The sequence below is a fragment of the Gossypium hirsutum genome, chromosome A11 (assembly GCF_007990345.1).
Source record: "Gossypium hirsutum isolate 1008001.06 chromosome A11, Gossypium_hirsutum_v2.1, whole genome shotgun sequence".
NCBI lineage: Eukaryota > Viridiplantae > Streptophyta > Magnoliopsida > Malvales > Malvaceae > Gossypium > Gossypium hirsutum.
The window spans coordinates 118,589,671-118,603,300 of record NC_053434.1 but is presented as its reverse complement, the minus strand read 5'-3'; the positions used below and the strand labels follow the sequence as shown (position 1 = coordinate 118,603,300).

Here is a 13,630-nt window from a genome sequence, read left to right as displayed (position 1 = left end):
GTTGACTTCTTAACCTTTAAGTTCGTGGGCTTATCTTCATTCCTAATCATGTTTATCAACCTTTTCCTACATGATAATTTGAGTCCTGTGTAAAATTTGTCAAAGTCGTTAAAAAATATGGATTAAACTTAAATCTTTTTAAATTTAAACTTGAGTCCGATCTGTTTTTATATTTTTAATATATTATATAATTTATAATATATACACAAATTTAATTTATAGTAATATATAGTATTACAATATTATATAAAAATTTTAACTACTGCTCCATATAACTCAAGACTTATATATTATGATAATAATTTATATAATATGATAATTAAATATATTATATTATAATTAAAAGTTTGTTAAATTGTTTATATTTATAAGAGATAAATCTCAAAATTATATAAGAAATTTAATTTTATGTAATTTTATAAATGAAAATTTGATTTGATCAAATTCTCATAAATTATTAATATAACATTATTTTATGTTTATATATTGTATATACAAATAATTATATTTATATAATAAAAAAATAAATTGATGTATTTATTTCTTTAAATGTGTATGATTGAATAAAAATTAAATTTTCTTGTATATATTTAAACCACAATTAAAATTTAATGTATCTAAATGCACCAAATCAAAATTTATATATAATTTTGAGATTTATTCTTTACTATAAAAATAGATATACTCAGCTCCAAACAAATATATAAGATCGACATCACACATAAATCCAATCCGGTCGATAAACATGGCTTATTAGATATATTATATTAATATAATTATAACTATAGAAGAAAACATACAACCCACGAATAAACCTACTTTTTTTTTATTTCGTTTCTTATTGTCAAGGAAAAAACTTCATTTTCTATAAAATTTATAGGGTAATATGTGCATTAAATCTTAATTTAAAATTTTCTTATTATTTACAGTTATTTTTATGGAATATCGGTGTAGAAGAGAGATTAACTCTTTTTAGAAAAATCTTTGAAGTATTAATTGTTTGGAGTTTGAACAAATTTTCAATAAAAAAATTTTATCCTTAAATCAAGTTGAAATTTTGTGTGATACATAATTTAATCTAATGAGATATTCTCATTCTATTTTATAGAATAACTTTTTCAAACATTCAAAACTTTTTGTAAAATCAAAATACAAAGTCAACATACTTTTTCAAGTTATATCCCTTAAAATCAATTGCATCTCTCAATCTAATATTATTTTAAACTTCTCACACGTTTACCAAATATTATATGAAATCATAAATGCATCACCAAAAGTAAAATCAAACCTCTAACACACAAATATGAAAGATCAACTCACAAACTAACTCTAAGTTGAAATGTAAGATCAACCAACAATGTTAGAATAAGTGTAATCAACAAAGCGAAGTTTTTCAGTAGCGGAATCTTGAAAACCTCTAGAAGTGCAAAGCAAAGAACAACACAACCTCCTCCTCCTCCATCTTCTTCTTCCATTGTATGCATGTATCAATGAAAAATGAAATAAAAAGAAAGAAAAAGGAAAAAAACTAGCTAGATTTGCAATTGTATGATAAAAGACTTACCTACATTATTATGGTTTTAAACAGACACCTTATTCCGTATTCTGTCATTCCAGATCTTGACCAAGGGTCGAAGAACATTCTTAACATCGAAAATAGGGTGATCCCACTCCATTGATTTCCACCATTCTTTTGAATCCACACGGATTTCTTCGAGAGGATTAGACGGAGATGGTTTTCCTTCTTCATCAATCTCAAGCTGTGGAAGATATAGAGGAATCTGCTTTACTTTTGGACAATGTTCTATTTCAATTAATTCGAGGGAATCACAATCTATAACCCCATTTTTACTGCAATACCCCTCAATGTTTGGGAAAAGCAAATTTGATGGTACTTGTTCCTTGCCACCCGATGAATTTTCGACACCAGATCTAACTATGACATTCAGATTTATTAAAGGTCCGAGTCTCAAGGACTCGAGTGTTTGAAGCAGATGGCATTTGGATGAAAATATATTCATTCAAATCAGTTGCATCCCTCAATCCAATATCGTTTAAACTTCTCACACCCTTGCAATGCTTTGGAAGTACAACTGTATCTCCAGGATTAATTTCAATACTATCAAATTTTGTTGAAGTTGGCCTATATGCAGCATATGAAGCAGCCAAGGAGCAGACCATGCAGAGCAAGTCATGCGGATGAAGTGCATGCAACTCGTAAAAGGTCAAGCTGCTGTATGTTACCCAAATAAAATACAGAAGCTACAAATGTACGTATGTTGTCCGGATGAAGTATGCTTTTGTAACAAGCAACCTGTATATGATTTGACAAAAACTTTTTGACTGGATAAAGTTAGTCAAGTACTTACCAGTTCTAGACAGGTCTCAGGTTATCATTATAATGTTTTTAAAGTTTGTTTACTTGCACAAGTTAAATTTATTGCTCTTTTAATGTAATAGTATTATATATGTACATTTTTCTTTAACAAAAATGTAAGAGAGAAGTCAGTTTTTTGTTTCTCCTTCAACATCTGAGTTTTGCTTCTGTTTTCGTCTTTCAACACAAATTTTAGTTCTTTTGTTCTTGTTTTGTAATCTTAAAAACTCAACAAATGGTATCAAGAGCCTAAGTATTTGAGGACCTTGGTTGTGTGTTGTTTGTGAGTGACTTGTATTTGAGAGTAAAGAAGCAGAAGCTATTTTTGTTGGTTAGTTTTGTTGCTGGAAAGATGAGTTTTACACCACCACCACCACCTGTATTTGCTAGAGAGAACTACCACATTTGGGTAGTTAAGATGAAGACATACTCCAAGCGCATGATTTGTGGAATGTGGTCGAGAATGATGCTGAACCACCTCCATTGAGGGCCAGTCCAACAATTGCACAGATGAGGCAACACAGTAAAGAGTGTGCCAAAAAGCATAAAGTAATGAACTGCTTGCAAAATGGAGTATCTGATGTGATTTTCACTTCGATAATGGCATGTGACTCACCAAAGTAAGCATGGGAGAAGCTAAAGGAGGAGTTTATATATTGGGTCAGACAAAACAAGACAGCAGCAACTGATCAATCTTAGAAGAGACTTTGAGAAATTGAAGATGAAAGAGTCAGAGACCATCAAGCAGTACTATGATAGGATAATGACCATAATCAACAACATTAGGCTCCTTGGAGATGATTTCAGTGAGAGCAGAGTTATTGAAAAGGTCATTACAACTCCCCCTGAAAAATTTGAGTAAAAAATCTCATCACTTGAGGATTCAAGGGACTTATCGACCATCTCATTGTCTGAGTTGGTAAACTCCTTGTATGCACTTGAGCAAAGGAGGGCCAACAGGCAGGAAGAGCATAAAGAATGTGCCTTCCAAGCCAAAAGCAGACTAGCCTCGAGCTCCTCTGCATACAAAGGAAAGGAATCCTGGTCAAGCAAGCCTAGATCAGATGGTAAAAAAATATATCCACCCTGTCCATACTGCAGAAGGGTAAGTCATCTGTGTGAAGTATGTTGGCATAGGCCAGATGTCCAGTGCAGAAGCTGCAAATAGTTTGGTCATATTGAAAAGGTGTGTAAGAGCAAAGGAAAGGCACAAGCTCAGCAGCAAATGTAAGCTCAGGCTGCTGAGGACTTTTAAGCTCAAGAGGAGCATATCTTTACTGTCTCATGCTTTGCAGCCTCAAGCAAAGTAAAAAAGGACTGGCTAGTGGATAGTGGCTGCACACACCATATGGCAGCTGATGAAAAGCTGTTCAAGGACCTCGATAGAATCCTTGCCTCAAAGATCAGGATTGGTAATGGAAACCTGATTGAAGCCAAAGGCAGGGGAATTGTGGTGATCAACACACAGTCAGGTAACAAAGTAATTTCTGATGTACTTTTTGTGCTTGACATAGACCAAAACCTGCTTAGTGTTGGCCAGTTAATTGAAAAAGGGTTATTCACTTGTTTTTAAGAATAACTCTTGCATTATTAAAGATCCACTGGTCAAGAATTAGTCACAGTGGCTATGACTGAAAGATGCTTTGTGTTGAACATGAATCAGTTGGAAAAGAAAGCCGATACTAGTGCTACTGACACAATTAATTTATGGCACAAGGAGTTAGGATCCATTGTGGAAGGTCATGATGTAAAGAAACAAAAGATTAATGATGGAGTGGATGGTATAGCTGAAAAGCTTTCCACATCGACCACCGAGGGGATAAGTTCCAATTCCTGTCTGTTGAATAAAAGAAAAGATGTGTATGAAATCAATAAGTTTGTTGAGGCTGAAGCTAAGGGGTTCTTGGTATTTTTTTGAGAAGCTCTTCAAGATACGACTCTCATGATCCTTGTTGTGTGCGCTTTAGTGTCATTGATAGTTGGGATAATAATGGAAGGATGGCCAAAGGGAACACATGATGGACTTGGGATTGTCGCAAGTATCATGTTAGTCGTGATTGTCACAGCGATTAGTGATTATCGCCATTCATTACAGTTTAAGAATTTGGACAAGAATGAGCCAAAGGCTGCTATTGAAGATCTTGTAAAAGATCAAGTTGAAGCTAATCAAAATGGTCCTGAAATGGACATTGATGATGAACCAGTCAGAGGCACTAGACCATTGGTTGAGATTTATGAAAAAGCTCAAATGGTTGTAGTTGAACCAAGCTTCTTTGAAAAGGTTGAAGCTCAACAAGGCTGGAAACAGGCTACGGTTGATGAAATCAGTATGATTAAGAAGAATCAAACCTGGCAGCTAGTTGAGAGACCAACAAACATGTAGGTTATTGGAGTGAAGAGGGTGTTTCGAGCCAAGCAAAATGCTGATGGTAGCTCGAACAAACTCAAAGCAAGGCTGGTTGTAAAGGGTTCAGTCTAAACTATGCAGCATGCAAGCCAAGAAGGAGTGTTGAAGTTGGCCTATATGCAGCATATGAAGCAGCCAAGGAGCAGACCATGCAGCGCAAGTCATGTGGATGAAGTGCATGCAACTCGTAAAAGGTCAAGCTGCTGTATGTTACCCGGATAAAATACAGAAGCTACAAATGTACGTATGTTGTCCGGATGAAGTATGCTTTTGTAACAAGCAACCTGTATATGATTTGACAAAATTTTTTTAACTGGATAAAGTTAGTCAAGTACTTACCAGTTCTAGACAGGTCCTAGGTTATCATTATAATGTTTTTAAAGTTTGTTTACTTGCATAAGTTAAATTTATTGCTCTTTCAATGTAATAGTATTATATATGTACATTTTTCTTTAACAAAAATGTAAGAGAGAAGTCAGTTTTTTGTTTCTCCTTCAACATCTGAGTTTTGCTTCTGTTTTCATCTTTCAACTTCCTAAAATTTGAGCGGCCATACCATAGGACCGTTCTGGATTGAAGGAATTGAAACCTTTTAGCTTAACAATATGCAATAGTACTGTTCTTCGTCAACCTTTTTCTTTTTTGAGTCAATACTCAGCAGTCCAATAGTTGTAGAAGTGGTGGGGGAAGGGGGGATTGATGGGTCGATGTCAATTCTAATGTTATGTTGATTGACGTTATTTCCTTAAAATTTATTGGAAGACAAATAATATTGATGCATTTAAATATATTTTTATAAATAATACGTTTATGACTAATTTTTAAACTAAAATGCTTTTGTTTAATGTTTAGGGTAATTATTATCAAATAAAAAAATTTAACTCATAAATTGGTACTTAAACTATACTTTTTTCTTATTTTGATGCTTAATTTTTTTATCATAAATATTACCTAAATTAATTATCATTTTCCAAATTGGTACCACCGTTAATAAAATCATTAAGTTTATTTTAAAAAAAAGCCTTAACTCACAAATTGATATTTAAATTATTTAGAACTTTAATTTTTTTTTGTCATAAATGATATAAACTATATTTTTTCCCAATAGATATCCTTGATAGTTTCATCATTAGTCAAGTTATTAAATTTATTTAAAAAATAGATAATCAATTAAAAAAGTCATGTAGTGGAAAAAAATTACTATTTTCTTTATATATATGATAATTAATTAAAATTTTTATAAAAATTAAAAAATAGAGAAAACCGATTCAATTAGTTCAATCATATCGATTTATAAATCAATCAACTCAACATCTATTTTTGGACTGATACCACTTGTGATAAAAAAATTAAAAATTAAGATGAAAAAAAACATATAATTTAAATATTAATTTATGAGTTAAACCAATAAAAAGATACATATATAAATTGCTAAGTTTTTATAAAGAAAATTCAGTTTTAAACATTTAAATCGAATTTTAAATCTCATGCACGTAAACTTATTATTGAGTCACAGACATGTTTGGCTTATGAACGTCAACTTGCTGCTATGAAAACGGTTGGAAATATGGTCAAGACAAAATAGTTACTTGAAAATTTAAGCAGATTCTTGATATATATTGCAGAGGAGGCAACGATGGGTTTATTTGGTTTTTGGCGAGTGTTTGTAAAATATAAATTTTTTTTTTAGACTTTTGAGTTCAAGTGAGAGTAATATTAAAGTTTTATTTGTTAAAGTAAGTGTTAAATAATAAGTATTAAAGAATTTCATGTGATGATTTGATGGTTAAGAGTGTTCACTATTTTAGGTGTGGTTTGGGTTTAAGACGCATTAGTCGCATTTGTTGTTTGGGTTTTATCCTGTTATTATAATTTAAAAAAATATTAAAAAATTTAAATGTTAAATTTAAGTTATAAAAATAATTGAATGTGCCACCAGATGAATCTCCGACTCTAGCTCCAACTACGACATTCAGATTAGTATCGTCGTTCTGTGGGCACACGAAAATGGAATATTTATAAAGCATTTTTCTCTGAGCTGCATACGTGCTCAAGTCACCCACGTTACAGAACCGGCCTTCAAAAACCTCCAACTTGTTCAATTCTCTCATCTCTTCTGAGTTTTTTAATATTGAATGTATTACAAAATATTGAAGCCGACATAATTTTGACAACAATCCAGTAGGGATCTTTTTTAATAGCTGGTACCTCCAAGATTAAGATATCTAAGATTCACCAACATTTCCAAACCTTGAGGTCTTTCTTTGAGTCCAGTTCTTTCAAGATTCAGTTTCTTCAAAGCTTGAAGCTTCAATACAGGAGAAAAACTCTCTAATTCCCTACATGCATTAAGCAACAGTAGTACCTCGAATTTCTCCAAACTAGAAATAGAGTTAGGCAAACTCTTTAGAGGATAATCAGAAAGATCAAGAATCTTAAGTTAGGGAAGTGATCAAAGAAAGATTCTGTGATTTCTTTCAATGAATTATGTGAGAGCAACAATGTTGTGAGTTTTGGAAATTTCGGAAAATTCATAGTTTGAGGAATTATTGAGATGAAATTGTACATTAAAGAAACCTTCTCTAAATATTCACTCCATTCTTCCCCGTTTGGTAACTCTTTCAATTGCATACGAGCTGTATAAGCCCAATTTAGCTCGGGGCCCATAAATAGAAATAAACTAAACCAACAAGCCCAAAACCAAAGCTCAAATTTTAGACCCAACTAAACCTAATTACCTTAGCCCAATACTGCCCAAACCTTAATAAAAAAATAAACACTAGTCCCCCCAACACAAGTGGCACCGCAACCTACCCTAGCCACTGTCTCTGCCATGCCGCTGATGTCAGCACACCACCGCACTTGTCACCGTCCAACTTGCACCTGCAAAACATCAATGAGAAAAGACAGCAAACACAAGAAGTAAAAGAAAAATCATGTAAAAATGGCTATATAAAAGCCAAGCAAAAACAATGTAATCTCCCCGGACACTTTCGAATACAAAAAAACGGATTCAAATACATCAAATAACAAAAAACAGCAAGCAGTGGAAGAAAAAACGTGCTAAGGTCTTTATTTTCTTTTTATTTTCCTCCTTTGAATATACATAAGTACATATTTTCTTTATTTTTTTAAAAAAAACAGCATATATATATAGATATATATATAAAAATATAAAAGAAAATAAAAAATACCTTTTTTATTTTCCGGCCACCGCGGCCGAATTCTTCGCCGGATTCTGGGTTCGTCCAGAGAGAAAAATGAAGGAACCCCCCTTTTTTTTGTGAAAAAAGCACAGCAAATGGCCTTTTTTCCCAAAATTTTGCCTTGAATAGCCCCCCAAGACGACGTCGTTTTGGGCAGGCCCTTTAGGAACCAAAATGACGTCGTTTTACCCTCGGTCCGAACCGATCCGACCCGACCCACCTCAGGATCGGCGTGTTTTTTAGCGGAAGGGCTAATTGCACTTTTAACCCTTCCGCTTTTTCATTACTTTGCAATTAAGTTTTTTTTGGTTTTAAATTTGCCCCGAACTTGTGCTTGGGTTTCAATTGGGTCCTACCTGATGCTGCGTGTTTTAGAGGGAGGGGTTTATTGCCCAATTTGGTCCCTCCTTGTTGTTTGCGCATTCGATTCGGTCTTTTTCTTCTTTATTTATTTTCAAATTTTCCCCGAACTTCCATTTTAGGTTCAATTTAGTCCTTTTTCCGCTTATTTTTCCTTTTTTTTTCAAATTATTTTGTCTAACATTATTATTATTATTATTCTTTTTTTATATTATTGTTATTATTTCTATTTATTATTACCATTATTATTACTATTATTTTTATTTTTATTGCTATTACTATTACTATATTATTATTATTTATTTTCTATTACTATTATCATTATTATTACTATTATTATTTTTATTATTTACTACTATTATTTATTATCGTTATTACCATTATTATTGCTACTATTCTTATTATCTTTTTTACTATTATTATTATTTTATATATTATCATTATTATCCTACTTTTATTATTTGTTGTCGTTATCATTATTATGACTATCATTATTATTATTTTTTTACTGCTAATATTTATTATCATTATTATTACTACTGTCGAAACTATTTTTAAATCGAGTTTTGAAAAATGAGAATCGACTTTAAGAAAAATGAAAACGGGAGTCGCCACCAATTTTTTTAGGTGTGATTGGATCACCTTATAAAATGTTTTGTTTTAAAACATTAATTTTGGTCTACGAGAGTCGAGAAAACGGATTCGGGAGTCGGTTACGTACGAGAAAGGGTTAGCACCCTTGTAACGCCCAAAGATTTGTACCTAATTGATTATCAAGTGTCTTTAATGTCGGAAATTTGAAAGTTTTAAGATGCAAACATCTTTTAATTAGAATGTCTCAATTTTGAAAAATTAAGGCTCACTTATTTCAAACGAGTCAAAACATCACATCCAGTAAGTTAGGACGCAACATTTTAAAACCTTCGAAACTAAGCTCGTCTTTCGAAAATTTCTATCTCGAAACAACAAAATGCCATATCCAGTAAGTTAGGACACTATGTTTTGAAATCTCGAAATAATTGTTTAAGTTTTGAAAACTCAAAATCACTTAGAAGGGTGCTGGACTATTCGAATTCAACGAGAAAAGTCGCAACCAGTAAGTTTGGGCACTACCTTTCTCGAAGTTTCCAAACATCAAGCATTGCCTTTTATTTTTTTTTAAAAAACCTTGGAATATTATTTTAAATGACGTTTTAGGATGACATATTAATGCATCATGAAGCATATATGTACAAAATATTCTAACATTTCCATACAAACATAAATAATATCATTAAGACAAAACTAAATAACATGAACATACGTTTAATGAAAAAAAATCATACTAGGGTAAATATAAGATAATAAACAAATAAAAACATGGGTAAACTAAAAGAAAAACATAATACATGCAAAAATTATACAACAATATATATCATAAACTAGCACACAAAAGAAATAATTAAACATAGCATATAAAAAAATGAAACTATGCACAAATAAGATAAATGACGTACACTAAAAAAATGAATAAATAGAACATTTACAAATTATAAAAATATAATGCAATAGTTCAAAATACATGAAATGATAATATAATATATATATACATGCATAGAAAATATATATTTGAAAATAAACTATATAAAAAGGTTAAATATTATAATATATAAAATACATAATCAAATGTATAAAAGATAGGAATAAATATACATATTTGAAAAATGAAGAAATTAAAATAAAAACAAAGGTTGAAAAACTAAGATAGACGAAGAATAAAATAAGAACAAACCACAGAGAGTAAGAACGCAAGAGGAAGAGAAATTTGAGTGAATGCTCTCAAGAATTCTTATTGCTTCCCCAAAACTCAAGTTATTTACAATGAAGGGAGAGACCTCTACTTATAGTTGAGCCTCCCCAAATCCAACGGTACAGATCAATTACATCAACGGTTAAGATTAAAGGATATCTACAAATTAAATCTCCAAGATTACAAGATCATATCTTCAAGATTGCATATCATATCTAAGATTGTATCATATCTAAGATTGCATATCATATCTAAGATTGTATATCCTTAAAGATTATATTTCCATATGAGTCAAGCTTATAGATGGACCTTAAATCTTTTCAAGTAATGGGCCATTCCTATTGGGCCAAATTATATGTTTGTAATTTTGTACTGAACTTGGACTTTGTTTTATTTTTATTTTTTTGGAGGTTTATTATTTTAAATATTGAAATGGGCTGGGTAAAAATGGGCTATTACAGCTATTATATTTTTATTACTACTACTACTGTTATTATTATTATTATTATTATTGTCTTATTTTATTACTATTATCATTTTTGTAATTACTATTACTATTGTATTATGACTATTATTATATTTTCATCTATATTTATTTTCTTATTACTCATCTTTTTATACATTCATTATTATTATATTTTAGGTATTATATCTATATTTATATTTAGGTATTAATATCATTATTTTACTATTGTTATATTTTTCATACTATTATTATTATCACTACTATTACTATCATTTTTTAAATAGTTTTACATAATGTTTATTTATTTACAACTAGTTTTTTTATTTTCAAATACTTTTAGCTTATTTATTATTTCTATATTATTTTAGCTTATCCGTTTTATTTATTTATTTTATTTTTTGCTTTCATCGTTATCGTTCACATTCGCGTTTATGTTCATTCTGCTATGTCTGTTAATACCGAAATTTGTATTTGTTTATGCATTCTTTATTATCTCATTTTATTACGAACTTATGTTATACTAACTTTTACCCAACCCAAAATTAATTCTTTTATAAAAGTAATGTTCCGTATTTGGAAATTCGAGAAAATCATGCCCTAACTTATAGGATTTCGATTTTTCTCATTTAACCTAAATAACGAAATATTCTTTTAAATCTTAATACGGGTTTTGAATAAATGCTTACGCTCGGAGATACGAGGCGTTGTGTCCTAACTTACTGGATATGACATCTTGTTACCTTGAAATAGATTTTTTTGCAAATAAAGGCAATATTCGGTATTTGGAAGTTCGAGAGACCGTGCCCTAACTTACTGGGTTTCAATCTTCCTCGTTTACCCTAAATAATCGAATATCCTTTTGAAGAGGTTAAAATACACGAATTTTAAATAAAAGGCAAGCTCATTCTCAAAAGTTCGAGATGTCGTGTCCTAACTTACTGGATGTGACATTTTATTACTTCGAGACGAGAAGATTTTTAACATTCGAGTGTTTTTTACAAAAAGAGGGATCATATTTTAAAGTCTTTCAAGTTTTTAATTTTCGACACTAAGACACTAATTAATCAACTAGGTACCAATTTTTGGGCGTTACAAGGGTGCTAATCCTTCCTCGTATGTAACCGAATCCTTTTTTTGAATTTTACGGACCAAAATCATTGTTTAAATAAATCAAATCATTTATTATAAACAACCACTTTTACGAGGTGATCCGATCACACCTCAACAAAAAGGATTGGTGGCGACTCCCCTTTTTTCGTTTTCGTTTCCAAAATCGAGTCGACCCTGTTCTTCTAAAAAAATGGTTTCGACATTTACCATAAATCTTTTCCATTTTACATGCAATGCCATATCCCTAACAACATCATGCATATGCACACTATTCTTATCAATAAAAGGGGATCCATTATAATCCCTCTAAACCTTTTCTAGCAAACAATTTTCTTTAAGATTCTGCAAGATGGAATAACCACTACTCTCTATTGATTTTCTACTTCCCATTTCATCTATAAGCCCTTCTTCCATCCAGTGTTCAATTAACTCAACTTTAATGATTTCATAATCTTCAGGATATAATGCACAATACAAAAAACATTCTTGGTCCCTTTGTTTAAGACGAACATAGCTAAATTTCAAGCATCCGTACACCTTATCTTCTATATCGTGGATGTTTCTGACGTATCCTCTCAATTTATCTACAACATTTTCCCACACACGAGGATCGATGCCTCCCCTCATACAACCAGCTTGTGTGACAATTGCAAGAGGAAGTCCATCACATTCCCTTACAACAAGTTTCATAAGCGATTCTAAAGTTGAATTAGGCAACATGTCATGTCCAACTTTGCTAAAAATTAACTTTATGGCCTCTTCTATAGAAAGATAAGGCATTTGAACTTTCTTAAACCCCATTGATCGAACAATCATTTCCAAACATGTTGTCATCAATAATTTGCATCCATTAGCTGATGTTGGCTTAAGGATTCCAACTTCCTCAAGAGAAAAGCTTCTCCATACATCATCCAGTATTAGCACATGTCTCCCTTGTCCACTCAACATTTCTGATACCTTCCCTGCACGGATGATTGTATCTTCATCATCTGAGAAGTTTCTTTCCAATTAAGATGCAATGTTCTTCTGTAGCCTTCGAATATCCAAGTCTTGGGATACAGTTACCCAAACTAGATTTCTAATTTTTCTTTCTTTCAACAACCTGTTATGGACATCTTTCATAATGGTTGTTTTCCCGATTCCGCCTATGCCACACAGTACAATCAATCCAACATCATCTCCCATTAAATACTGATAAATTTCTTCTCTAACATTAGCTGCACCTACTAACTCTGTTGTTGGTAGGGTAGCCACTATGGTAGAAGGATCATTAACTATCAAGCTCTCAAGAAATGACCTTCAGCGTGCACTTCCTTCATTGCCTGAGTGGATTCATCAACAAGTTTCACCAAGCAAGAACAAAAGAGATATTTTCCTTTACCAACCTTGTCTTTGACATGTTGAGCATGAGCGAGCTTTTCCTCTACCTTCTTGATCCATCTTTCGACTTTTTGCTTTGACATTTTCCCAAAGTGATGCTCATCTTTCAATTACTGTTGAATATCCGCCTCCTCAGCATGCAAGTCAGCTTGTTCTTGTTTGAAATCCCTAACATATTGAGTGAATTTCATTTGGTATTTCAGATAATTACTAGCTTTACTGCCAACGAGCTTAAAAACATCAAGAGCTCGCCCAACAAGTTCAGCCATTAAAAAGCTCTAGTTTTCCCTACATCAAATTTAACATATTGATGATCAAGTTCAAGAATTTTAAAAAATAATAATCAAACTATAGTTATAATAATAAAAAGATAGCTAGTTAAGCTTGTTTGAGTGGTTAAATCCAGTAGCGATATCTAGTAGCTAGAATGATAGATTTTTATGTATTAATTATATGTTTATTTTGAGTATAATCCTACTAATTTGAGCTATTTATGTTTTTTATCTTATAGGGACTAAATTGAAGGTAAAAGGAA

The 13,630-nt window shown here is 31.5% G+C and overlaps 1 protein-coding gene across 1 annotated transcript; it reads right to left on the bottom strand.

Moving 5' to 3' along the window:
- Positions 1-11,860: 11,860 nt before the first annotated feature.
- On the bottom strand, positions 11,861-13,372 carry LOC107960517 (disease resistance protein At4g27190). Its single transcript, XM_041080078.1, is given in 2 exon segments — positions 11,861-13,004; positions 13,007-13,372. Coding segments are annotated over 2 exon segments (1,341 nt in total). The 5' UTR covers positions 13,365-13,372; the 3' UTR covers positions 11,861-12,021.
- Positions 13,373-13,630: the final 258 nt, after the last annotated feature.